This window comes from Bubalus kerabau, chromosome 16, assembly GCF_029407905.1.
Source record: "Bubalus kerabau isolate K-KA32 ecotype Philippines breed swamp buffalo chromosome 16, PCC_UOA_SB_1v2, whole genome shotgun sequence".
NCBI lineage: Eukaryota > Metazoa > Chordata > Mammalia > Artiodactyla > Bovidae > Bubalus > Bubalus kerabau.
Window position 1 is genome coordinate 48706400 of NC_073639.1, and position 24030 is coordinate 48730429.

Here is a 24030-nt window from a genome sequence, read left to right on the forward strand (position 1 = left end):
GGCTGGCATAATTCAACAAGAAAAAGAAGTTAAATTTTAAGGATAGAAAGATATAAAACATCATTTGTAGGTAAATATAACTTAACACAGAAAATGTAAGGAACCCCAAAATTATTTTAACTAAGACATTTCAACAAGGTCATTAGATACAAAGCTCGTATATAAAAACCTATAGCTTTCTTTTATATTAGAGACAATTAGGAATTTTAAAAAATTGATTAATTTTTTTAAATTTTGGCTATGTGGCATGCAGGATCTTTGTTTCCCAACCAGGTATTGAACCTGCACCCTCTGCAAAGGAAGCACAGAGTTTTAACCACTGGACCACTAGAGAATTCCTTAGAAAGTATTGTTTGAAAGGTACTATTTATAATGATGGCAAGTAATATACCAAGGAATAAATCATAGTAACAAAATGTGTGTAAAACTTTTATGGAAAAAAATTATACAACTTTATTGAAGAGTAGAGAAACTCACCTAAATAAAAAAGGAGATATACCATGTTCATGGATGAAAAGATTCAATATTAGAATCCTTGGGGTGATTTGCCCCAAGGTAATTTGTAAAATTCAGTGTAATTTCAGTTAAAATATCTGCAAAAAGTTTTTTGATGGAACTTGACAATCCTAAAATTCATGTGAAGAACAAGGATAAGAAAAACAAAAACAATTTTGAAGATTAAAACGGGGAAGTTTGTCTTAGTGTGTAACAAAACTCACTCTTATTAAAGCAAGACCATGTAGCAGTGGAACTAATAATAGGGACCCTAGAAACTGATCCCAATGCACCTGGGAGCTTGGTCTATCACAGAGGTAGTGTTATACACTATTAAGGAGAATAGAGTGCTTATTCAATAAATGATGCTGGGGGAAATGTTTTTTCATATTTTAAGAACAAAGTAGCTATCTCACACTGAGTATGAAAACAAATTCCAAATAAAGATGTAAGTTGAAAAAAAGAGAACTCTTTGGGGAAAAAACACAGGAGGCTATCTTTATGATGCTGGGGTAGAAAGAGCTTCTTAAGTCATAACTAAAAAAATATACATCACAAAAGAAAAGACCAATAAATTCAATTAATTAAAATATAAATTTTCTGTAGTCTGAAACAAGAAAGGCAAAATGTTGGTATTTATTGAATTTGCCTTATAAGAACATGGGTGTTCATTACTATACTTCTGTACTTTTGTAATTAAAAAACAAACTTTTTTCTACCACAGAAGTCACCATAAAACAAAGAGAAAAGTCACAATTCAAAGAAGATATTTAAAATGTACAAAGTTAGAAATGGTCCATAAACATGTATGTTATTTTTCTGTTTACTGTGTACCAAGTGATCCCAGAACCTGGCAGCTTAAATATCATGGGTTTATTATTATCTTGCACTTTTTGAGCCCTGTGGGTCTGGAATCTGGGCACAGCTTATCCAGGTCCCCTGGCCCAGGGTCTCCCGCAGACTGCAGTCAGGTGTCAGCCAGGGCTGTGCTCCCATATGAAGGCCTCCCCAGGAGGTGAGGAGGGATGTGCTCCCAGGCTCGCTCTGGTCAAGCCATCCTCGTTCCTGGCTCCACGGGCCTCTCCACAGGACAGCTCACAGCCTGGCAGCTGACTCCAGAGCAGGCCCTAGATATCAGCCAGAGAGGGTGCCCGCAGTGCAGAGGTCACTGTATTTTATAATCTAGTCTCAGAATGGCGTCCTGTCACTTTTGTTGTAATCTCTTCGTTAGAGGCAGGTCAGTCACTGGGTCCAGCCCATACTCAGGAGAGAGTCATACAGGGCATGAACAACTGGAGTTGGGGTCATTGGGGTCATTTTAGAAGACTATCTACCCCAGGGTCAACCCTACTGTTGATTAGGTAAATGCAAAATCAAATATTTAGATACCACATCACAGCAAAAAAAATGAGTGTGGTGACATCAAGTGTTAACACGTGGGGAAATAGGATCTTACCTGTATTTCTGATGGGAGTGTGAGCACAAGGTCTTCAGGTAGCATGTGAAAGAATGGTTGGTGAACCCAGTTTCTGGTTCTGAAAGAATGGAAATGAACCATTCTTCATTTTAGAATATCATGGATAGGTCAGCTGGTTTATATGCATAATAGGGTATTCTACAGTTAGAATGAATGGACAGTGTCCACATGTATCAACAGGGATCAATCTCAAAAATGTATCATTGAGTAAAGAAAGGAAGTCACAGTATGTGTACCATGTGCCTCTATTCATATAAAACTGCAGCTGAAAGGAACAGTTTATGGGTTTATAGATTCAGAGTAAAAGTACAAAATGTGTGGGGAGTAATAGACACTTGGGGGCTGGACTTGAGAAAGAGGGGTGCTTTACCTATGTTTTACAGTATTTCTTATTAAAAGGAGAGGGTTCTGGAGCAAACACAGAAAAATATAACATTCACTTTTTAATGGTGGTACCCAAGTGACCTTTTCTTTCTAACCTTTTCACTGTTAAAAGTTTAAAAATAGATTAGTTTGGGACTTCCCTGGTAGTCTAGTGGCTAAGACTCTGTGCTGCCAATGCAGGGGGCCCAGATTCCGTCCCCGGTCAGGAAATTAGATCCCACGTGCCATAACTAAAAGTTTGCATGCTGCAACTAAAAAGATCCCACATACCACAACTAAGACCTGGCATAGCCAAATAAATGGATTTTTTTAAATATTAAAAGAATAAGTTAGTCTGTAAATGAATGTGTTCAAATATTTTACCTTATTTAGGAGTTCACTTTTGGTGGGTTTCTAGAAGGGAGATTTATCAAGAGAGAGAGCTATTTTAAGGCTCCTTTGGATCTTTGCAGGTGGGCATGGCCCAAGCTTCAGAAGGTACGCAAAGCCTTGGCTCCCCTGACATGGAGGACTTTGGCCTCACAAAGCCACTTCACTCGGCAGTGCCCATTGCTACCAAGAGAAAGCGTATCCACTGTGAGAGGCAAGAGGGGTCGCAGGACCTGGAGCTGACGATGCCCTGGCAGGAGGTTTTGGGGCAGCCTCCAGCACTTGGAACCACCCAGGCAAGAATTCTCAGGGAGTCTGGAGTGGCTGGTGGGAGAGGGGAGCAGGGATGCTGGTCAGGCCTGACCTGTGACAAGCCATCTCCCTGTGGGGTCTCCTGAGTAGTGCAGGGGCCTAGAAATGGGGCTTGACCCCTGAGGAAGTTGGTATGGTGTGCCCAGATCTTACAGAGCTTGGGAGCTGCGAGGTTTAGTTGCTGTGGAAGGATGTTTCTGTTTTACTGTGTGCTCAGCTCTGTTTGCCATCTCCTACTCTTGACCTGTCCCAGGAAGAGTGGCTGGTCTGGCTCCAGTTCCACAAGAAGAAGTGGCAGCTGCAGGCTCAACAGCGCCTTGCTCACAAGAAGAGGCGGCGTCTGGAGGGGGCAGAGGGCGCACCAAGGCCTGGGGCCATCCGAGAGGGGCCCTCCACAGGACTGGGGGGCTTCTTTCGAAGAACGGCTCGCAGCATTCTGGACCTTCCATGGCAGATTGTGCAGGTGCAGACAGTGATCAGAGGGAGGGCAGGACACCCCGAGGGCAGGAGCATGGCTGATGGGAAGGGGTATTTGACCAGCTCACGATCCTGGGGACCTGGTCAGGAATGGGGCAGAGGGGCGGGGCTTTACCTGTGTGCCTCTGTAAAGGAGCTGGTTCTGGAGGCCACCTGGGAGATGGCCTGTGCACAGGTATTGAGTGCTTTCTATGACAGGGTGGGACATGGAGTGCTATACGATCTGTGTTTCCTTTTCAGATCAGTGAGACCAGCCAGGCTGGCTTGTTCAGGGTATGGGCTGTCATCGGCAGTGACCTGTACTGCATCAAGCTGAACATTCCCCGGGTGTTCTACGTGAACCAGCGGGTGGCCAAAGCGGAGGAGGGCCCTTCCTATCGGAAGGTACGGGGGCAGCTCTTGTTTCTGGTCACTGAGGTCAGCGGCCTGCTCAGCCTCTGAGGTTGCCTCCACTATGGCAGAGGCCACATACAGATTCAGGCTTTGCAGATGCAAAGACCATGTGAGCTTTGTGACCTTGAGCAAGGTGTTCTGGTGCCTCCATCTCTCCTGAGAACCTTCTTGGGATGCTGCAAAAATTAATTGGAATGATGCTATGGAGCACTGAGTGAATGCTCAGTGAGGAAGCTACGGTCCACCATTGTCCTGGTGGACCATCTCTTGTATCTGTTGTCCATGTAGCAGGGAAAGCACTAGGTGGACGTTTATCAGAGGCTGCAGGCTCTGTCTCCATAGGTTCTTCTGATGTGAACAGCTTTATTGGGGTATAATTCGTATGCCATACAGCTCACTCAAAGTATACGACTCAGTGGCGTTTAGTGTATTCACCGAGTTATGCGGCCATCTCCCCTATCAATCTTAGAACATTTTCATCACCCCACAAAGAAACCCCAGCCCCTTAGCAGCCTTTCCCCTCTCCTAGCCCTCAGTAAGCACTGGTCCAGATTCTGCCTCTAGGTTAGCCTGCCGTGAACATTTCACATACGTGGAATCCTACAGCAGGTGGTCCTCCTCTCAGCTGGGGTGTCCTCAGAGGCTCCTGCCCAGTGTCTCCATCCGAGCTCCCAGTTAGCTCTGCCCAGGGATCATTTACTGAGCAAATGAGCACATGTCTTGGCTGGTACTAAAATTCAGTGAACAGGGTGACATCTGATTGAGGAGATGAGACTAGAGTATTTGTAACTGGCAGCTAGACAGAGGATGCTTCTGGAAAAGGTGAAATCCAGTTCCGACCAGAAGATTCAGCAGAATGTGGATCCTGGAAGAGGACAGGGAAGGAGTGGGCAACAGAGAACAGATGATCTAGGATTCTGTTGCTTTCTTAGATGTGTGTGATGTAAGTGAGTAGGAGAACATCCTTCCTTTAAGGGTGTTTTTCCCATGAGGCACCTTTCTCCTGCTTCCTCCTCGCCAAGGTACCCACACTGGCTGGACAGGGGTTCCATTCCTAGTCTTCTGTCCAGGAAAACATAGCTTCTGTCTGGGTTTTTGCTTCCTGCACCCTTAGGTTACACCCAGGAGAGAACAGAGGAAAATGTAGCAGGAGCACCTGCCCCTCACAGTCTGGGAACTTTACCACTTTTTAGAAGCCTCAGGTGGCTTCTTAAAGCCAAGCCCAGACCTTTTAATTTTACTGATAGGGAGAAATGGGCTATAGGACTTTACTCTATGGTTGTGTGCAGACATCCTAGGACCGTTTAAACAATGCATGTATGTGTGTAAGAGTGTGTGCACGTGTGTTTGCCTGTGCATTGCTGCAAACGTTACCACTTAGCTCAGTTGTGGGGTGAGGTCACTGTCACATGGTGTCACCAGGTGAATCGAGTCCTTCCTCGCTCCAATATGGTCTACAACCTCTACGAATACTCGGTGCCAGAGGACATGTACCAAGAACATATCAACGAGATCAACACTGAGCTGGCGGCACCAGACATCGAGGGCGTGTATGAGACTCAGGTGATTATTTTCCCAGCTGAATGGTGCAAGGATCCACCTAAATGGAATAGAGGGAAACAAACCCAGTCGAGGCATGAACAGGCCAGCAGCAGCAGCTGGGCCTCTGCCTTCCCCCGTCGGCCCTCACACAGCCCCTTCTGCTCCTCTTCTAGGTTCCGTTAGTGTTTCGGGCCCTGGTGCAGCTGGGCTGTGTGTGTGTGGTCAATAAACAGCTGGTGAGGCACCTTTCAGGCTGGGAAGCAGAAACCTTCACTCTTGAGCACCTGGAGATGCGCTCCTTGGCCCAGTTCAACTACCTGGAACCAGGTATGGCATGTGCCGGCCGCTCTTGCTTGGCCCTACCTCCTGCACATCTCAGGGTGACAGGCCATGTCCTCCTGCAGGGAGCATCCGCCACATCTACCTGTACCACCATGCACAGGGCCACAAGGCTCTCTTTGGCATCTTCGTACCCTCACAGCGCAAGGCGGCTGTGTTTGTGCTGGATACCGTGAGTTCCGGGCAGGCCATGGGACAGCCTCGCTGGGGGTGGCACACAGCCCCGGGCAGGAAGCTCCCGCTCCCCCCTCCCTCCCACCACTGCCTTGTTCTTGCGCGAGTGAGAAGTGGATCTGCAGAGGTAGCCCTGCCACCTATGTCCACTCGCAGGGCTGCCCCTCCTTCCCCGAGGGAAGACGGCTGACCCAGCCCTTGTTTGTCTAGGTGCGAAGCAACCAGATGCCCAGCCTCAATGCCCTGTACTCAACCGAGCACAGCCTCCTGCTGGAGAAAGTGGGCCCTGAGCTTCTGCCCCCCCAAAAACACGCTTTTGAAGTTCGTGCTGAAACAGACTTGAAGATCGTCTGCAGAGCCATCCAGCGCTTCCTGTTGACCTACAAAGTGAGTGCCATTGGGATCCCATGCTGTGAGAGGCCCCTCCCCAGGGCCTGGTCCACCTCACTGCTTCCTTCCCTGCACCCAGGAGGAGCGCCGTGGGCCGACTCTCATTGCTGTTCAGTCCAACTGGGACCTGAAGAGGCTGACTGGCGAGATCCCTGTCCTGGAGGAATTCCCACTGGTGCCTGTCCGTGTGGCTGACAAGATCAGCTATGGGGTCCTGGACTGGCAGCGCCACGGAGCCCGGCGCATGATCCGGCACTACCTCAACCTGGACACGTGTCTGTCGCAGGCCTTCGAGATGAGCAGGTGGGCCAAGGAGAGGGATGCTTCTGGCCATCTTGGTTGTCACTGGCCTCACTGGACTCTGGGGGCAAGAAGGCATTTCCCCAGTCATTTTCAACTCCTGGGGTTGACCCCATGCCCCTGCAGGTACTTCCACGTCCCCGTTGGGAATCTACCTGAGGACATCTCTACCTTTGGCTCCGACCTCTTCTTTGCCCGCCACCTCCAGCGCCACAACCACCTGCTCTGGCTCTCTCCTACGTCACGCCCTGACCTGGGTGGGAAGGAGGCTGACGACAACAGGCTCGTCATGGAGTTTGATGACCAAGCCCCTGTGGAGATCAACAGTTCCGGCTGTTACTCCACAGGTGGGTGGGCAAGGCGCACCAGGGACTGCTGTTCCTGCTATTTGTTGCCATTCTGGGCTGGTGGGAGCACCCAGATGTATTGGGCTGGGAGCTGAGCCTACAGGGGGCCTCGGTGGGTGTGGGCTGTGCAGTCAGCTGCCCTAAACAGCAGTGATTTTTCTGAGATGGTGCTTGCTGGGATCAGGCTCCACACCCAGGAGGGGTCAGTGCACAAGCGGTGATGTCTGTGTGTAGTGTGCGTGGAACTGGATATTCAGAACCTGGCCGTCAACACCATCCTGCAGTCTCACCACGTCAATGATATGGAGGGGGCCGACAGCATTGGCATCAGCTTCGATGTGATCCAGCAGGCCTCCCTGGAGGAAATGATCACGGGCAATCAGGCTGCCAGCGCCCCTGCCAGCTATGACGAGACAGCCCTCTGCTCCAACACCTTCAGGTACCCAGGGGCTTGCCACCCTGAGAACATCACCTGCCCTTTGGTTCTTGTACCCTCAGCTCTCCAAAGGCAGAACAATAGTTTGCCTCCAGAAGGAGCAGTAGAAATCCTTTTATCCTCTGTCCTTGTTTTGGAAACTGAGAGCTAAGTCAGTGTCAGTGGGGCTTCCCTCTGCCCGGTCAGAAACCAGCACAGGGCCAGACTCCTTTCTTCGCTCATGGGTGGCACTCACAAGTGCCGCCCTCCAGGTACCAGTGACAGTTCCAGGTGCTGCCTTCTGGCCTGCTTCCTGTGGCCGGAGGTGTGCATGCAAGAAGTCGCCAATTTACTTGGAGTGTGGTTGTTCACTGAGCATCTGCTGTGGGGTACACAGCAGGATATGAACATGGGTAAAGCCACACAAAGTGGTGCGAGTTGTAAGGTATGGGTATCGGGAGAGAACTGCAGCGGTGGCACGGGCAGGGAGCGCATGCTCTCATAGCCCCACTAGGCAAGATGGCTGTCGCCCATTGTAGAAATGAGGAAACTGAGGCCCAGGCTTGTGGTCATAGTGCAGCTGAGGGGAAGGGTTGGTGCTCAAGAGCAAGTCTTGTGGTTCCCGAACTGTTTTCTACAACTGGCACCCTGTTGCCTTCTCACAGAAAGAAGACAGAACTGGAGGGAGGGGGCTTCAGGCCAGGGGACTTGTGGAAAGAAAACCTCAGCAGCCAAAATGCACGTGGTGTAGTCAGGGCCAAGGACTGTTTGGGCAGAGAAGCAGCCAGTTCAGTCCCAGAAGGTGGTGCAGTCAGACTGCAGATGACAGAATCATCACACTGGCTTTGTGATGCTGTTTGCAGAGTCATCTGGGGCGATTTAACCAGGGGCAGTTGTGATGAAGCAATCCGTCAGGACCCTGACTGGCACAAGGGAGAGGGGCCCGTGAGGTCTCTGCTGTGAGTCTCTTCCTGGTTCTCACAGCAGTGAGGTGCCTCCTTGAAGGGCACCTGCATCTTCTCAGCTCTGTCCTGGCTCTGTTGGAAAAGCCGGAAAGGCGGTGTTGAGTTGCGGGTGCAGATGAGTTACAGAGGGGCGAGGGATGGAGTCTGGACAGTGAGAAGAGAGGGCGCAGAGGCGACAGCAGAACGGTGAGGATCTGGTGCCAGCGACAGTGGGGGGCACTCTCTGAACCCCTCCTGCAGGATCCTGAAGAGCATGGTGGTGGGCTGGGTGAAGGAGATCACGCAGTACCGCAACGTCTACGCCGACAACCAGGTGATGCACTTCTACCGCTGGCTCCGGTCGCCGTCTTCACTGCTGCACGACCCTGCCCTGCACCGCACGCTGCACAGCATGATGAAGAAGCTCTTCCTTCAGTGAGTGCTGCCAGTGGCTTTCTCCAGGCTTGCTGATCCCTTGGTCCCCAAACCAGAAAGATGGCTAGTCAGCACCTCTAGATCAAGAGTCCACTTCTAGGCTCGTGGTCCATAGCGATCAGATGGGGCCCAGGAAGAGCTTAGCTGCCGTCACAGCTTCCAGAGACACGCTATATGGTGCAGAGCCTCTGCTGCTTTTTTGTAAGTCATTGCACACTGTTCTTATCATCCGGCAACCCACTTGTCTTCGTTAACAGTAGGTCTTGGAGAGCTATGTGTGGATGTACCACACTAATGGATGTTTCGGCCGCTTCCATAACTTTTGTTGTCACAGTGACCAACCAAGGAATGGTCTTGTGCATGAGGTCATGCAAACATGTCTAGAATAATCTCCAGGAAGTAACACTGCTGCAGGTCTGATGGATATTTTCAGATAAATTAAGAGAGGTAAATGGTAATTTGAATCAATATTGTCAGCTCCCTGTAAAGGTTGTACAGTTGGCTGTACTACCAACTCTTGGGAACCAGATTGGGAATGTGTGTCCCCATGCCAAGCCCCACTAACAACCTGATGGGATAAAATGCTCTCTTGGTATACCGTTAATTTGCAGTCCTAATTATGAATGAAATTGGACTTCCTTTGACCATTTTTCCATAGTTTTCTTTTGTGTTTTTCTCATTGATCTGTATGAGCTCTTTCTAGATAAAAAGTAACCATTTTTCTGTGATATGAGTTGCAGATTTTTTCCTACCTTTGTCTATGATTTTGTCTGTGGTAGGGTTTGGCCATGCAGACCTCTTTGTTGTTTGTTACTTCTGGGTTCGAGGTATATGTTCTGCTTCGGGACCATTAACTGTTTTCTCTGTGGTGTTTTGACCTTTGATTCTGAACTTGGTCTGCAGGCTCATCGCTGAGTTCAAGCGCCTGGGGTCATCGGTCGTCTATGCCAACTTCAACCGCATCATCCTCTGCACCAAGAAGCGGCGGGTGGAGGACGCCCTGGCCTACGTGGAGTACATCACCAAAAGGTGTCAGCATTCCTGTCCCCTTCATTCGTTCATGTTCTCATCTGCTCCATTTACCTGCTGCTGACAGACTTCCTTAACAAATCTTGTAGTGTGGCTTTGTTGGTAACAAATCCTTTCTGCCTTTGGGTATCTGAAAAAGCCTTTATTTCACATTTTTTTTTGAAAGATACTTTTGCTGGGCATAGAATTGCAGATGGATATATATATATATATATAATTTTATTTTATTTATTTATTTATTTTGGCTGTGCTGGGTCTTCATTGACTTCCCTGGTGGCTCAGACGGTAAAGCATCTGTCTACAATGCGGGAGACCTGGGTTCGATCCCTGGGTTGGGAAAATCCACTGGAGAAGGAAATCGCAGTCCACTCCAGTACTATTGCCTGGAAAATCCCATGGACAGAGGAGCCTGGTAGGCTACAGTCCATGGGGTCTCAAAGAGTCGGACACGACTGAGCGACTTCACTTTCATTTCCTTTCCTTGGGTCTTCACTGCTGCTTGGGCTTTTCTCTAGTTGCAGAGAGGGGCGCTACTCTGTGGTTGTGGTGCGCCGGCCTCTCATTGCAGTGGTTTCTCTTGTTGTGGAGCAGGCTCTAGGGTGCACCAGCTTCAGTAGTTGTGGCTCATGGGCTCAGTAATTTTGGCTATCAGGCTCTAAACCGCAGGCTCAGTAGTTGTGGTACAGGGGCCTAGTTGCTGTGCAGCATGTGGGATCTTACCAACCAGGGATGGAACCCATGTCTCCTGTGTTGTCTGATGGATTTCTTACCACTGAGCTACCAGGAAAGCCCCTAGATAGGTATTTTTTGAAAGTCCTTTTTTCCTTTTTGTGTTTCTTTTTGGATAAGTTTCTGTTGTTATATCTTTAAGCTCACTGATCTTCTAGAGTGTTTTATCTGCCGTTAATCCCATCCAGTATATTTTTTATTTCAGACACGACAGTTTTCATCTCTAGAAGCTTGATTTGGGTCTCCTACATTTCTAGAGTCTGCTTAACATGTTCAGTCTTCCTTCTAGTTTTTTTTAACTCATGAAATACAATTATAATAACTATACAATTATAACTGTTCTAATGTTCTTTTCTGCTGATTATAATATCTATGTCAACTCTGATTTGTTTTCAACTGATAGAGTCTTCTCATTTGTTGTGTTTCTCTGCTTCTTTGCATACCTGGTGATACAGGCCTGGATGACAGACATTAAGAACCTTGGCTTGTCTGTCGGCTACTTTTGCATTCCTGTAAATATTCTTGAGCTTTGTGTTACTTGAAAACAGTTTGATCCTTTTGGGTATTTATTGAGATTTATAGTCAGAGCCAGAGCAATGTTTAGTCTAGGGCTCATTATTACCTCTGTTGAAGCAAGACTTCTGTGAGCACAGCCCCACATGCCCCTATGTATGAGGCTCTGACGCTGGTGGGAGCAGGTACTCAAGGCTGGTGTGATTTTCTCACACATGAGTGTGATCTGTGCTCTGCTAAGTGCTGGAGAACGAGCCACTGTACTCCCTGGGGTTCCCTCTGCAGCTCTCACCTGTCATTCTCTCAACACTGGTCCCTGTTTCCCACTCCTGGTTACCTCAGATGTCTCCTTAGTGTTATGTTTATCATCATTTTCCCTAGGAAAGTTGAGGGATAATGTGAATTCACCTTAAATTCATTTTATTTTATTTGTTTTTGAAATTTTATTTTATATTGGAGTGTAGCCAATTAACAATATTGTGATAGTTTCAGGTAGATAGCAAAGAGACTCAGCCATGCATATACATGTATCCATTCTCCCCCAAACTCCCCTCCCATGCAGGCTGCCATGTAACATTGAACAAAATTCCCTGTGCTATACAGTAGGTGCTTGTTGGTTATCTATTTTAAATATAGTAGTGTGTACATGTCTCTCCCAGTCAAGCTCCCTAACTTCCCTTCTCCCAACTCTTACGCCCAGCAACCATAAGTTAGTTCTCTTAAGTCTGTGAGTCTCTCACTGTTTTGTAAATAAGTTCATTTGTATCATTTCTTTTTAGATTCTGCATATAACGGATGTCATATGATATTTCTCCTTCTCTCACATACTTCACTCATCATGACAGTCTCTAGGTCCATTCATGTTACTGTAAATGGCATTATTTCATTCTCTTTTTATGGCCGAGTAATATTCTGTTGTCTGTATGTACCCCATCTTTACCCATTCTTCTGTTGATGGACATTCAGGTCGCTTCCACATCTTGGCTGTTGTAAACAGTGCTGCAGTGAACACTGGTGGCGTGTGTGCTTTAGAACCATGTTTTCTCTGGCTATATGCCCAGGAGTGGGATTGCAGGGTTATATGGTAACTCCATTTTCAGTTTTTTAAGGAACCTCCATACTGTTCTCCATAGTGGCCACACCAGTCATTTTCCCTAGAAAGCCTGAGGGATGATAAAATGTGAATCCACTTTAAATTCATTTTTAAAAAAGTAGAGGGTGAACAGATAATAAAAAAAAATGGAAAGTAGAGTAAAAGGGGAAGACTGTTGATTTCATTTAAGCGATTTCTGTCTTGTTTCTTTTTAGCATCCACTCTAAAGAGATCTTCCATTCTTTGACAATTTCCTTTTCTCGATGCTGGGAATTTCTTCTCTGGATGGATCCCTCTAATTATGGTGGAATCAAAGGAACTGTTCCATCTAGGATTCACTGTGGACAGGTAAGAGGTAACCAGTCTTGGAGAGCTGAGGTTGGAATCTGAAGCAACTTGAAGGGTCCACATTGTCCCTTCAGTGCACTCTTGATGGTCACAAACCGAGTTCCAGGCACGGTTCTAGGCCCCAGTCATGCAGCAGTAAACATCATGAAGTCTGTAAGGGAAAAGATCATGAACAAGCAGACAAGTAGATGTATATGGCAGCGTCGACAACAGTAAGGGCTCAGGGCAGACAAAGCTGGTAGGGGCAGAGAGGCCTGGGGCAGGGGCCAATGTGGATGGGGGTCTAGGAGTCCTCCGAGGAGGTGATGGGACCAAGATGTGAAGCTGCCTTGAGTTATGGCACAGGCAGGGTCAGTGTTCACAGATGTGGACAAAGAGCTGGCTGGAACCAGGCCACTTGGGCCCAAGGGCTATGATGGAGACTTGGCTTTTATTGACAGGGAGATTCTGAATGGGCAGGTGTCAGGGCCTGACTTCCACTTGGGTCCTGAGTGGACATTACTGCAGGATGTCAAGGTCTAAGTGGAGCCAGTTAGTGTCGGCCCAGAGGAGGATGCAGGGCAAGGCAGAGTCAGGGAGAATGACTCAGGTGGGTATTGAAGGGGATGTGGACAGGCCAGTGGGGTGATGCTTGGGACACAGGGGTGATGTCTGAGCGTGTATGTTGTGTGTGAGGGAGCTGCGCCTGGATGTGTGAACCCCAATGGATGGGGCAAGAGAGCAAGTGTGGGGAGAAGGGAGCTGTGCTTATCTGGGGCATGTGGTGTTTGCTGCCCCTATTGTTTGCTTAATGTGCACAGGTGGAGATGCAGGGGTCGGGTAGTGACTGTGCATCTTGGGTGGGGGGGCATGAAACTTGGGGTCATCTGTGAGCCTGGCAGTTGGGGCTGGTGAGATCACCTGCGGGTAAGTATGAGTTGAGAGGACAGCTCCCCCAGGGCAGGTCCCCATGGAGGAAGCTACCAGTGGGTGGGGGAGCTGGGGGGGTGGGGCCTCAGGTGTCAAAAGGAGAGCACCCCCAGAAGGAAGTCGCCATCTGCCGAGAGCAGACCAGAAGCAAAGGCTGCCCTTGGTGCTGGGGTTGGGAGGCTCACTGAGACCACATGCAAGGGAAGGAAGTGCAGGCCATGTCAACGAATAGGGGAAGGCAGGAGTAGTTGCTGCTCTTGATAAGGATGGTGGCTGTCAAGAGTTCAGATGTTGAAATGAAAAGTGCTGTATAGAAAGGGGACCTTAGTCGGGGGGGTGGCAGGGGGTCGTCCACCAGAACTAGATCTTTGGTAGAACTGATAGCTTACGATGTCAGATTCGTGATCTCCAAAGAAGAAGATTTAGTTTCGGAACCAGGGACCAGGCTTGATCACTCAAGAGCTTTTGTGTAGTAGAGTTTTATTAAAGTGAAAAAGGGACAGAGAAAGCTTCTGACATAGACATCAGAAGGGGACAGAGAGTGCCGCCCTCGCTAGTCTTAGCAAGGAAGCTATATACTTTATTACAGTAAAGGATCTTACCAGACCCACTCCCTCAATATAAGATAATAAGATTAGAACTAACAATAGAGAGGTCTTAGCAGACCCACTCCCACAACATATGTCTAAAGATAACAAGATTAGTCAGAAGGCTCTTGTTAAGGAGCAAGATACATTGTTATATTGACTAAGACAAAGCAGTGTAGAAAAAATTGTTTGTCCTTTGCTCTTCCTTGAGAGCCCCAGACCCATTTCTCCTTCTTGAGGGTCCTGGACTCCTTATCAACCTACCTAAGGATCAGTTCTCAGAACTGTGACCGTCCCAGGAAGAGATCCAGAACTCAACAAGAGAGGTGGTCACCCAGGAAGCACCCTTGATTCTTCCCTTCCTGAGAAGTGCGAATTGAATAATTTTAAAGTGAATCCTGTGAGACAGCAAATGAAAGTAACAGTCAGTGCCTTACTGAGAATATACCAGGCACATTCTGTACATGACCTTGTTCTTGGAGCTGTCCTGCAGGAATCTTGGGCTCGGGGGCTGGAACGACTAGATGAACAGGACACAAAACAGACCCAGGCTCCACTGGGACACTCCCCACCATGCGGTGCCGCAGTGGGCAGACATTACTGGGATTGTCTTTGTGTCAAAGCAGGACTCCCCAGAAGAGGGCAGAGCAGAGCAGGGGGAACCTGAGGAGGAGGAGGATGAGGACGAGGAGGAGAAGGAGGAGGACGAGGGAGGCGCAAAGGAACTGGATGTCGAGGACTTGCTGGAAAACAACTGGAACATCCTGCAGTTCCTGCCCCAGGCAGCCTCCTGCCAGAGCTACTTCCTCATGATCGTTTCAGGTGAGTGGTCCACACTCACCATCACATCTGAGTCATGCGGTGGGAATAATGTGGCCCTGGTGGGAGCCTGCTCAGCGTGCGTGCCCTGGCTGCATAGCACCATGAGAGGGAGAAAGAAGACCCTCGGGCTCTGCACAGGCCCCAGACCTCTCACAGAACCCCATGGTGAGGAAGGCTGCCCTGGGGCATCACGAAGGCTTCATGGTCCCGGCCCTGAGGTTGTGCATGTACACTTACAGTGACTAAAGGAGATTCCATGTAGAGGAGTTTCAGTTCAGTTCAGTCGCTCAGTCGTGTCCGACTCTTTGCGACCCCATGAATCTCAGCACACCAGGCCTCCCTGTCCATCACCAACTCCCAGAGTTCACTCAGACTCACGTCCATCGAGTCAGTGATGCCATCCAGCCATCTCATCCTCTACCGTCCCCTTCTCCTGCCCCCAATCCCTCCCAGCATCAGAGTCTTTTCCAGTGAGTCAACTCTTCACATGAGGCGGCCAAAGTAGAGGAGTTTAGATACTCCTAAGTCAGCTTCCCCACTGGCTGGTCTCTCAGGCTCAACTTCTAGTGTGAGAAACCCCTATATTTTCATTTGGGGCTAAAGGCATTAGTGGTCATTATTAACACCACATGGTAAATCAACTATACTTCAATCAAAATTTAAAAAAAGAAATAAAAGTTTAGTGTTTGCAAACCAAGTTATTTAGGTTGATGTGAAAAAGAAATGAGAAGTTAAGCACACATTGTAATTCAGAACTAATCAATAAAGTAGAAGAGTTGATGAAGAGCATCATAAATTGTCAGCAGACATAGATACAGGTACATCTGTGTATATAGTGACAGAGGGAGTTCTGTTGATGATTATTTTATCCCATGTCAATTTATATTTGAGTTCTTCACCTTCTCAAGTTCTCTTTTGGAACGAGTGGACCCATGGAGTTTTTGGAGAAGTGTGTTGACCCCAAGAGGCAAGGTGAGCCCTCTTTTGCACCAGTTGGTGTGAAGGTTGGTGCTCGCTGCCTTAGCTGTGCAGCAGTCTCTAAGCATGAACCTGGGCATCAGAGAGTGCCCTGATTGTTCCCATTTGTCTGATTGACTCTGGCTCATCTCAGTGCAGCAAATAGAATCATCACCAATAATGACATTTCAGCCTCGTCTGGCTAGCAGCGGGACCAGCCACAGGGTACCCCCGGATTCTGGGATGCGTGAGGTATCGCCGACTCTCGTGGCCTGAGCCTGCCCTCTCTCTGCAGCATACATCGTGGCCGTGTACCACAGCATGAAGGAGGAACTGAGGCGCAGCACCCCAGGGAGCACCCCCGTGAGGAGGAGGGGAGCCAGCCAGCTCTCCCAGGAGGCCCAGGGGGAGGCCGGAGCCCTTCCTGGTGAGCACCCTTGCTGTGTGAGGCCACCAGTGTGTGCTTCTCAGGGTCCCCATCTCCTTCCCTTGGTGTCCTTGCCGCCGTGTGAGGTAGGGAGCAGGCGCCATGTTGCTTCTTTCCCAGGAATGATCACCTTCTCACAAGATTATGTGGCAAACGAACTCACTCAGAACTTCTTCACCATCACGCAGAAGATTCAGAAGAAAGTCACAGGCTCTCGGAACTCTACTGAGCCCTCAGAAATGTTTCCTGTCCTCCCCGGTTCTCACCTGCTGCTCAATAACCCTGCTCTGGAGTTCATCAAATATGTGTGCAAGGTGAGGACACTCCCACTGATGTGTGTGCAAGTCACTCCTCTATTCCACAAACACCCACTGCACCCAGTCTGTGCAGTCTCTATGGGAAAGACCCCTGTCCTCACAGAGCTCACACTGCCCTGGAGGGCACAGGTGAGCTCAGAGAGCACAGGTGCCAAGAGGTGAGTTCAGGGCAGGGGCAGGTGAGAAAGGCCCTCTGATGGGTCCTGGGCTGAGACCACGAGGACCGAGAGGGCCTGGCAGTGGGTGGATCTGACAAAAGAATGAAGTCTGGGCAGAGGGATACAGAGCCCCTGGGAGGAGGGGTGACGGGGCGATGCTGGTGAAAGGTGAGCAGTGGGACAGTAGAGCCAGCTCATGGGTCACGTGAGGCCGGTGGGCCAGACCAGGAACTGGACAGGGCACCCACAGCATCTGGGCTGCTGTGGAACCTAAGAGGAGAGCTTGCTCGGACGCTGAATGCCTTCTGGGGAAGGTAGGCTGATTCAAACGAGGGATAATGTTACCAGATAAGGACCTGGCAGGCGTCCCCTTACAGAGCACTTTACTGTCCATTAAGTTACCTCTCAGCACTCTGTGTTTCACAGTGATCAAGTGACTTCTCATGGTGGTTAAGAAATGGCTTAATATAACACTTTAACTCCTTGGTAGACTTCAGAATTTTTAAGTTCTATTTTGATTATAATTTACATACAGTGAAATTCACCACTTTTAGAGTGTGTTTCGTGGGGCAGCCAGTCACATATTCACCACCACAGTCAAGATACAGAGTCGTACATCATTCTCCAAAGTTCCCCACCCCTGGTACGTGCTGATCTGTCTGTCTCTACGTTTGTTTTTTATTTTTAAAATTTTATGTATTATGGCTGTGTTGGGTCTTCATTGCTCTTTGGGCTTTCTCTAGTTGAGGTGAGCAGGGGCTATTCTTCATTGCGGTGCAAAGGCTTCTCTTTATGGCAGCTTCTCTTGTTGCAGAATATAGGCTCTAGAGCACACAGGCTTCAGTACTTGTGGCCCGAAGGCTCAGTTGTTGTAGCTCCTGGGCTCTAGAGCACAGGCTCAGTAGTTGTGGCTCATGGGCTTACTGCTCTTCAGCATGAGGGATCTTCCCAGATCAGGGATTGAACCTGTGTCTACTACATTGGCAGGCAGATTCTTTACCACTGAGCCACCAGGGAAGCCCCCATGTCCCTGTGTTTATTTACTTTTAAAATTTTTCTCTGTGAAGTGCGATTGTTTGTGTTTTCACATATGGATATGTGAACTGGCCTCCAACAGCAAAGTACAGAACGTTCTCCACCCCTGAGAGTTTTTCCATGTGCTTCCCCTTGGGACTCAGCCTCTCCTCTCGCCTGCATCCCTGGAACCACCAATCTGTCTTCTGTCCCTGCATTGAAACCTCTTCCAGAATGTCACACGAGTGGAGTGGTTGGTCGTGTAGCCTTTTAGGTCTGATTTCCTTCACTGAGCAAAACGCACCTGGGGTTCCTCCATGTTGTTGCTTGTTCCTTTCCATTGCCGACTAGTGCTCCATTGTATGGGAGGACCATAGCTCCCTGATTAAAGGACATTCAGATTGTTTGCACTTATGGGTGACTGTCAGTAAAGCCACTATAAACATTCTCATATAGGTTTTTGTGTGAACATAAGTTTCATTTCTCTCGAGTAAAAACCCAGCAGGGGAATTTCTGGGTCATACCGTGTTTTGTAAAGTGGCTGTCTTTTGCATTCTCATCAGTGGTGAGTGACTATAGTCCAACTGCTGCATACCCCGCTGGAACTTTAATTGTTAATTTTCAAGGTTTTATCTGTCCAAATAGATGTGTAGTGGTATATCACCATGTTTTTAACTTGCATTTCCCTAATACTACTTGGACTTCCCTGATAGCTCAGTTGGTAAAGAATCTGCCTGCAATGCGGGAGACCCTGGTTCGATTCCTGGGTCAGGAAGATCTGCTGGAGAAAGGATAGGCTACCCACTCCAGTATTCTTGGGCTTCCCTTGTGGCTCAGCTGGTAAAGGATCCACCTGCAATGTGGGAGACCTGGGTTCGATACCTGGGTTGGGAAGACCCCCTGGAGAAGGGAGAGGCTACCCACTCCAGTATTCTGGCCTGGAGAATTCATGGACCGTATTGTCACAAAGAGTCGGACAGGCCTGAGTCACTTTCACTTTCCATAATACTAATGATGTGGAGATTTTATTCATGTGTGTGTTTGCTCTATGTCTTTGGTGAAATGTTCAGATCTTTTGCCCATTATTAAGAACTGTTATTTTTTTTAATAATTTTTATTGGAGTATAGTTGATTTACAATGTTGTGTTAGTTTCAGGTGTACAGCAAAGTGAATCAGTTATTGGGTTATTATTCTTATTGTTGAGTTTTGAGAGTTCTTCATATATTCTGGATATAAGTCCTTTGTCAAATGTGTGATTTCCAAATATTTCTTCCCAGACTTTGGCTTGCCTTTTCAAAATTTCCCTGACAGTATTTTTCAATGAGCAGTGGATCTTAATTTTGATCTTATCGTTCACTTTTTAAGGGTTGAGCTTTTGATGTCATATCTAAGAAATCTTTGTTTTAACCAAGGTCACAAAGCTTGTCACTTATGTTTTCTTCTAGAATTTTTATAGTTTTAGGTTTTATATTTAGTCAGTCCATTTTGAGTTAATTTTTGTACAATGTGTACGTTATAAATTGAGGCTTCCCTAGTGGCTCAGACAGTAAAGAGTCTGCCTATAATGCAGGAGACCTGTGTTCAACTCCTGGGTTGGGAAGATCCCCTGGAGAAGGAAATAGCAACCCACTCCAGTATTCTTGCCTGGAGAAATCCCATGGACTGAGGAGCCTGGCAGGCTATAGTCCATGTGGTCTCAAAGAGTTACTCACGACTGAGTGCTTAACACTTTCATATTTGTGCATAAGCATATCCAATTATTCCAGCACTATTTGTTAAAAAATTCGCCTTTCTCCATTTAATTATGTTTGTGCTTTTTTCAAAGCTTAACTGGCTGTGTATGTATATGGATCTGTTTCTGGGTTTACATGTCTGTCTATTCTAAAACACCACACTGTCTTAATTTCTGTAACTTTATCAATAAGTTTTGAAACCAGGTAGTGTGAATGCTTTATCTTTATTCTTTTTTCAAATTATTTTGACTTAATTTGCCTTTCCTTATGAATTTCAAATCAGTATATCAGTTTCCATTTAAAAAAAAAATTCCTCTGTAGACTGTTGAAGGGACACCCTGAAGCAGGTTGAGAAAGTTCCTTGGTGCCTTGATAATGGTCATTTCCTGAGAGTAAGTTTGTTTTTCGGCCGCATCTTGCGGCATGTGGTACTTAGTTCCCCGACCAGGGATCCAGTCTGTGCCCCCTGCAGTGGAAGCAGAGTCTTTTTCTTTTTTATGGATTTTTAAAATTTTATTTGTTTTTTAATTGAAGGATAATTGCTTTACAGAATTTTGTTATTTTCTGTCAAGCCTCAACATGAATCAGCCATAGGTATACATATGTCCCCTCCATCTTGAACCTCCCTCCCATCTCCCTCCTCATCCCTCCCCTCTAGGTTGATACAGAGCCCCTGTTTGAGTTCCCTGAGCCATACAGCAAATTCCCATTGGCTATCTATTTTACATATGGTAATATAAGTTTCCATGTTACTCTCTCCATACATCTCACCCTCTCCTCCCCTCTCCAGTTGTCCATAAGTCTGTTCTCTGTGTCTTTCTTCATTGCTGCCCTGCAGAGAAATTCTTTGGAACCATCTTTTTAATCCATATATATGCGTTAGTATACAATATTTATCTTTCTCTTTCTAACTTACTTCACTCTATATAATAGGCTCTAGGTTCATCCACCTCATTAGAACTGACTCTAATGTGTTGCTTTTTATGGCTGAGTAATATTCCATTGTGTATTTGTACCACAACTTCTTTATCCATTCATCTAGGTTGCTTCCATGTTCTAGCTATTGTAAATAGTGCTGTGATTGGGGTACATGTGTCTTTTTCAATTTTGATTTCCTCAGGGTGTATGCCTAGGAGTAGGATTGCTGGGTCATATGGTGGTTTTATTCCTAGATTTTTTTAAGGAATCTCCATACCATCTTCCATAGTGGCTGTATCAATTTATATTCCCACCAGCAGTGCAAGAGGGTTCCCTTTTCTCCATACCCTCTCCAGCATTTATTGTTTGTAGACTTTTTGATGATGGCCATTCTAACCAGTGTGACGTGATATCTCATTGTAGTTTTGATTTTCATTCTCTAATAATGAGTGATGTTGAGCATTTTTCCATGTGTTTGTTAGCCATCTGTATGTCTTCTTTGGAGAAATGTCTATTTAGGTCTTTTTCCCACTTTTTGATTGGGTTGTTTGTTTTTCTGGCATTGAGTTCTATAAGCTGCTTGTATATTTTGGAAATTAATCCTTTGTCAGCTGTTTCATTTGCTATTTTCTCCCATTCAGAGGGCTCTTTTCACCTTGTTTATAGTTTCCTTTGCTGTGCAAAAGCTTTTAATTAGGTCCTCCTTGTTTACTTTTGTTTTTATTTCCATTACTCTAGGAGGTGGGTCATAGAGGATCCTACTTTGATTTATGTCATTGAGTATTTTGCCTATGTTTTCCTCTAAGAGTTTTATAGTTTCTGGTCTTTAATCCATTTTGAGTTTACCTTTGTGTATGGTGTTAGAAAGTGTTTTCATTTCATTCTTTTACATGCAGCTGTCCAGTTCTCCTAGCACCACTTATTGAAGAGGCTATCTTTGCCTCATTGTATATTCTTGCCTCCTTTGTCAAAAATAAGGTACCCAGAGGGGCATGGGTTTATTTTAGGGCTTCCTATTTTGTTCCCTTGGTCTGTATTTCTGTTTTTGGAACCACAAGAGTCTTAACCACTGGATCCCCAAAGAAGTCCCATCCTGAGAGTTTTAATCAAGGATGGTTGTTGAATTTTGTTTAGGACTTTTTCTCCCTCAATTGAAATAATCATATTGGCTTTTATTCGTTAGTCTGTTGATATGGTGAATTGCACTGATTTTCTAACGTTGATCCAGCCTTGCATTCTGGGGGTAAATCCCACTTGGTCAAAATATCAGTGGGCTCAATTTGCCCATATTTTGTTAAGGATGTTTGAGTCTGTGCACGTGACAGTCAGTAGGTATCTTACACAGTCTTTGTCTGGTGTTGGTACCTAGGTGATGCTGGCCTTCCAAGTGAGGTTAGAAGTGTTCTCCCTCTTGTGTTTTCTGGAAGATACTGTGTATAGAACAGTATCACTTCTTCCTTCATGTTTGGTAAATTCACTTTCATCTTTTTATCTCTTAATTAAGTCCAGTGTTCTCCCTATGTAAGGGACATGTGTAATGTATATATATTTTAAACAATACTTCCCAATAGGCCACTGATCCTCATTGTAAATGTACTTTCAAATTCACCCACTTTGCCTCACATTGACCATGAACACTCCCCTCAGAGAGGTGTTTTCTAAGTGATGTTTGGTTCTGTCTTCTTGGCGTTGTGCTAGGACAGGAGCTTTGGGGCTGGGAGAGGCCTGGGGAAGATGTCGGTCCTGTCCTCTCATTTACAGACAGGAAGCTTGATGACTCCTATGGCTCTGCCAGCACCACGGTGGGAGCCGGACCTCCCGTGTCCACACCGCGGGCTCTAACACACATGTGTGCTACAGGGACTTTTCTGGGCTGGCCTGGAAATCCCTCCACCATAGAAGGTTAAAGTCAGCCCCTTTGCATTTGAGATGGTAAAGCTCTGGTGAACTTGGGGCTGCCTGTCATTGAGGAAGAAAGAGTCCCTAAGGGTGAAAGGTAGAGCATGCTTTGGTATGTCCCAGACACCCTGAGGCCTGGGGGCAGCACCTCCATGCCTGTGACCCTAACTTGGGGAATCACTGATGGGCAGGAGGCACTTCTTACCTTTGGTGCTTCTAACAGGAAAAGGAAGAGCTGAGATGCTTCTGAGAAACTGTAGCTTAAAGAACTGGCTGCAGGGTTTTCTGGTCCAGACAGCCTCAGGGAGGGCTGGGAGCCGTCCCTGACATGGGCTCTGTTCTCTGCAGGTCCTGTCTCTGGACACCAACATCACAAACCAGGTGAACAAGCTAAACCGAGACCTGCTGCGCCTGGTAGACGTAGGCGAGTTCTCAGAGGAGGCCCAGTTCCGAGACCCCTGCCGTTCCTACGTGCTCCCTGAGGTCATCTGCCACAACTGTAACTTCTGCCGGGACCTGGACCTGTGCAAAGACCCCTCCTTCTCTCAGGTGGGCCGACTCCCTCAGGCCCCTTGCTGGTACAGTCAGAATATCCAGGCCTCAGCGGATCAGGGATTCCTGCAGGGCCCCCAACCAACTCCGATGTGAATTAGAAACAAGCACCCTTTTTCAGGCCACTCAGCTGCCACATGCCAGAACCTTGTCCTGGTAATCACATGGGTGATGGCAGTGGAGACGTGAGTGTGTCCTGGAGCTGTGAGCGTGGTGGCACTCTTCTCATCGAGAATCCCTCCGTCCCTTCTCAGCACTGGGGACCAAGGAAAGTGACCCGTCCCTTTCCCTGTCTGTCCAGGATGGGACCGTGCTGCCTCAGTGGCTCTGCTCCAACTGTCAGGTTGCCTACGACTCATCAGTCATTGAGATGGCCCTGGTGGAAGCCCTACAGAAGAAGCTGATGGCCTTTACCCTGCAGGACCTGGTGAGCAGCGGGCCTAGTGCTGGGTCTACAACCAGTCTGACCACCCCTCCAGTAGGTGGAGGCCTCATCAGTAAGCAGTTTGCACCCATAGGAGATGAGAGGTGTGCGCAAGTCTCAAGTTGTAGCCTGATCCTCCAAGGTGATACCTCCTGGGTCAGGCCTTGTCCACGGGCCCAGCTGACTCTTTCTTACAGCATCCGTTGGGCACCTACAGGGGCCGATTGCTGGCTTCATGGACCTTTATTCTAGTAGAGGGAGACAGACAGTAAACAAGACAAGAAAGTAACGGTCAGAGTAAAGAACTGACAGGCAGTGTGTGTGTGAAAGAGAGAAGCTTTCAGCCTTCGATGGGGGAGTGAAGACCCAAGGGAGGTGTTGGGGTTCAGGCAGGGAACAGCTGGTGCCTGGTGTGATGGATAGGGGACCGCAGACTCAGAGTCAAAAGGAGGTGTCCACAGGGAGGGTGTTGGGAAGCAGTTGGCATGTTTGGATAAAGCCCATATCAAGTCTCAGATTTTATTTGTAATTGTGAAAAGCCTGTCTGGTGCCAAGTGACTGGCCGGCTCTGGCCTGGGACGGGGAGGCTCTGATGGGGGCCGCTTCTCCTTGCAGGTCTGCCTGAAGTGCCGGGGTGTGAAGGAGACCAACATGGCCGTGTACTGCAGCTGTGCGGGGGGCTTCTCCCTCACCATCCACACTAAGGTGGGGGCTCCCTTGGACAGCCGCCCCTACCGCCCACCCCTCCCCCACCCCGGGCCATTTGTCCTCTCTGAGCCTTGGCCTTGCCTCCCTGTGCCTCCTCTG

The 24030-nt window shown here is 47.6% G+C and overlaps 1 protein-coding gene across 1 annotated transcript in view; it reads left to right on the plus strand.

Annotated features, from left to right (window-relative positions):
• Nucleotides 1-24030, plus strand: part of POLE (DNA polymerase epsilon, catalytic subunit) — a 57169-nt gene that overhangs the window by 31997 nt on the left and 1142 nt on the right. The window contains exons 30-48 of the mRNA XM_055550113.1: nt 2809-3021; nt 3291-3500; nt 3755-3898; nt 5330-5470; nt 5623-5776; nt 5854-5960; nt 6173-6349; nt 6432-6655; nt 6779-6999; nt 7234-7438; nt 8620-8793; nt 9697-9822; nt 12373-12505; nt 14628-14823; nt 16076-16207; nt 16328-16521; nt 22596-22796; nt 23101-23226; nt 23839-23928. Coding sequence (XP_055406088.1) covers nt 2809-3021; nt 3291-3500; nt 3755-3898; nt 5330-5470; nt 5623-5776; nt 5854-5960; nt 6173-6349; nt 6432-6655; nt 6779-6999; nt 7234-7438; nt 8620-8793; nt 9697-9822; nt 12373-12505; nt 14628-14823; nt 16076-16207; nt 16328-16521; nt 22596-22796; nt 23101-23226; nt 23839-23928 — 3168 coding nt within the window. The remainder of the gene's footprint in view (nt 1-2808; nt 3022-3290; nt 3501-3754; nt 3899-5329; nt 5471-5622; nt 5777-5853; nt 5961-6172; nt 6350-6431; nt 6656-6778; nt 7000-7233; nt 7439-8619; nt 8794-9696; nt 9823-12372; nt 12506-14627; nt 14824-16075; nt 16208-16327; nt 16522-22595; nt 22797-23100; nt 23227-23838; nt 23929-24030) is intronic.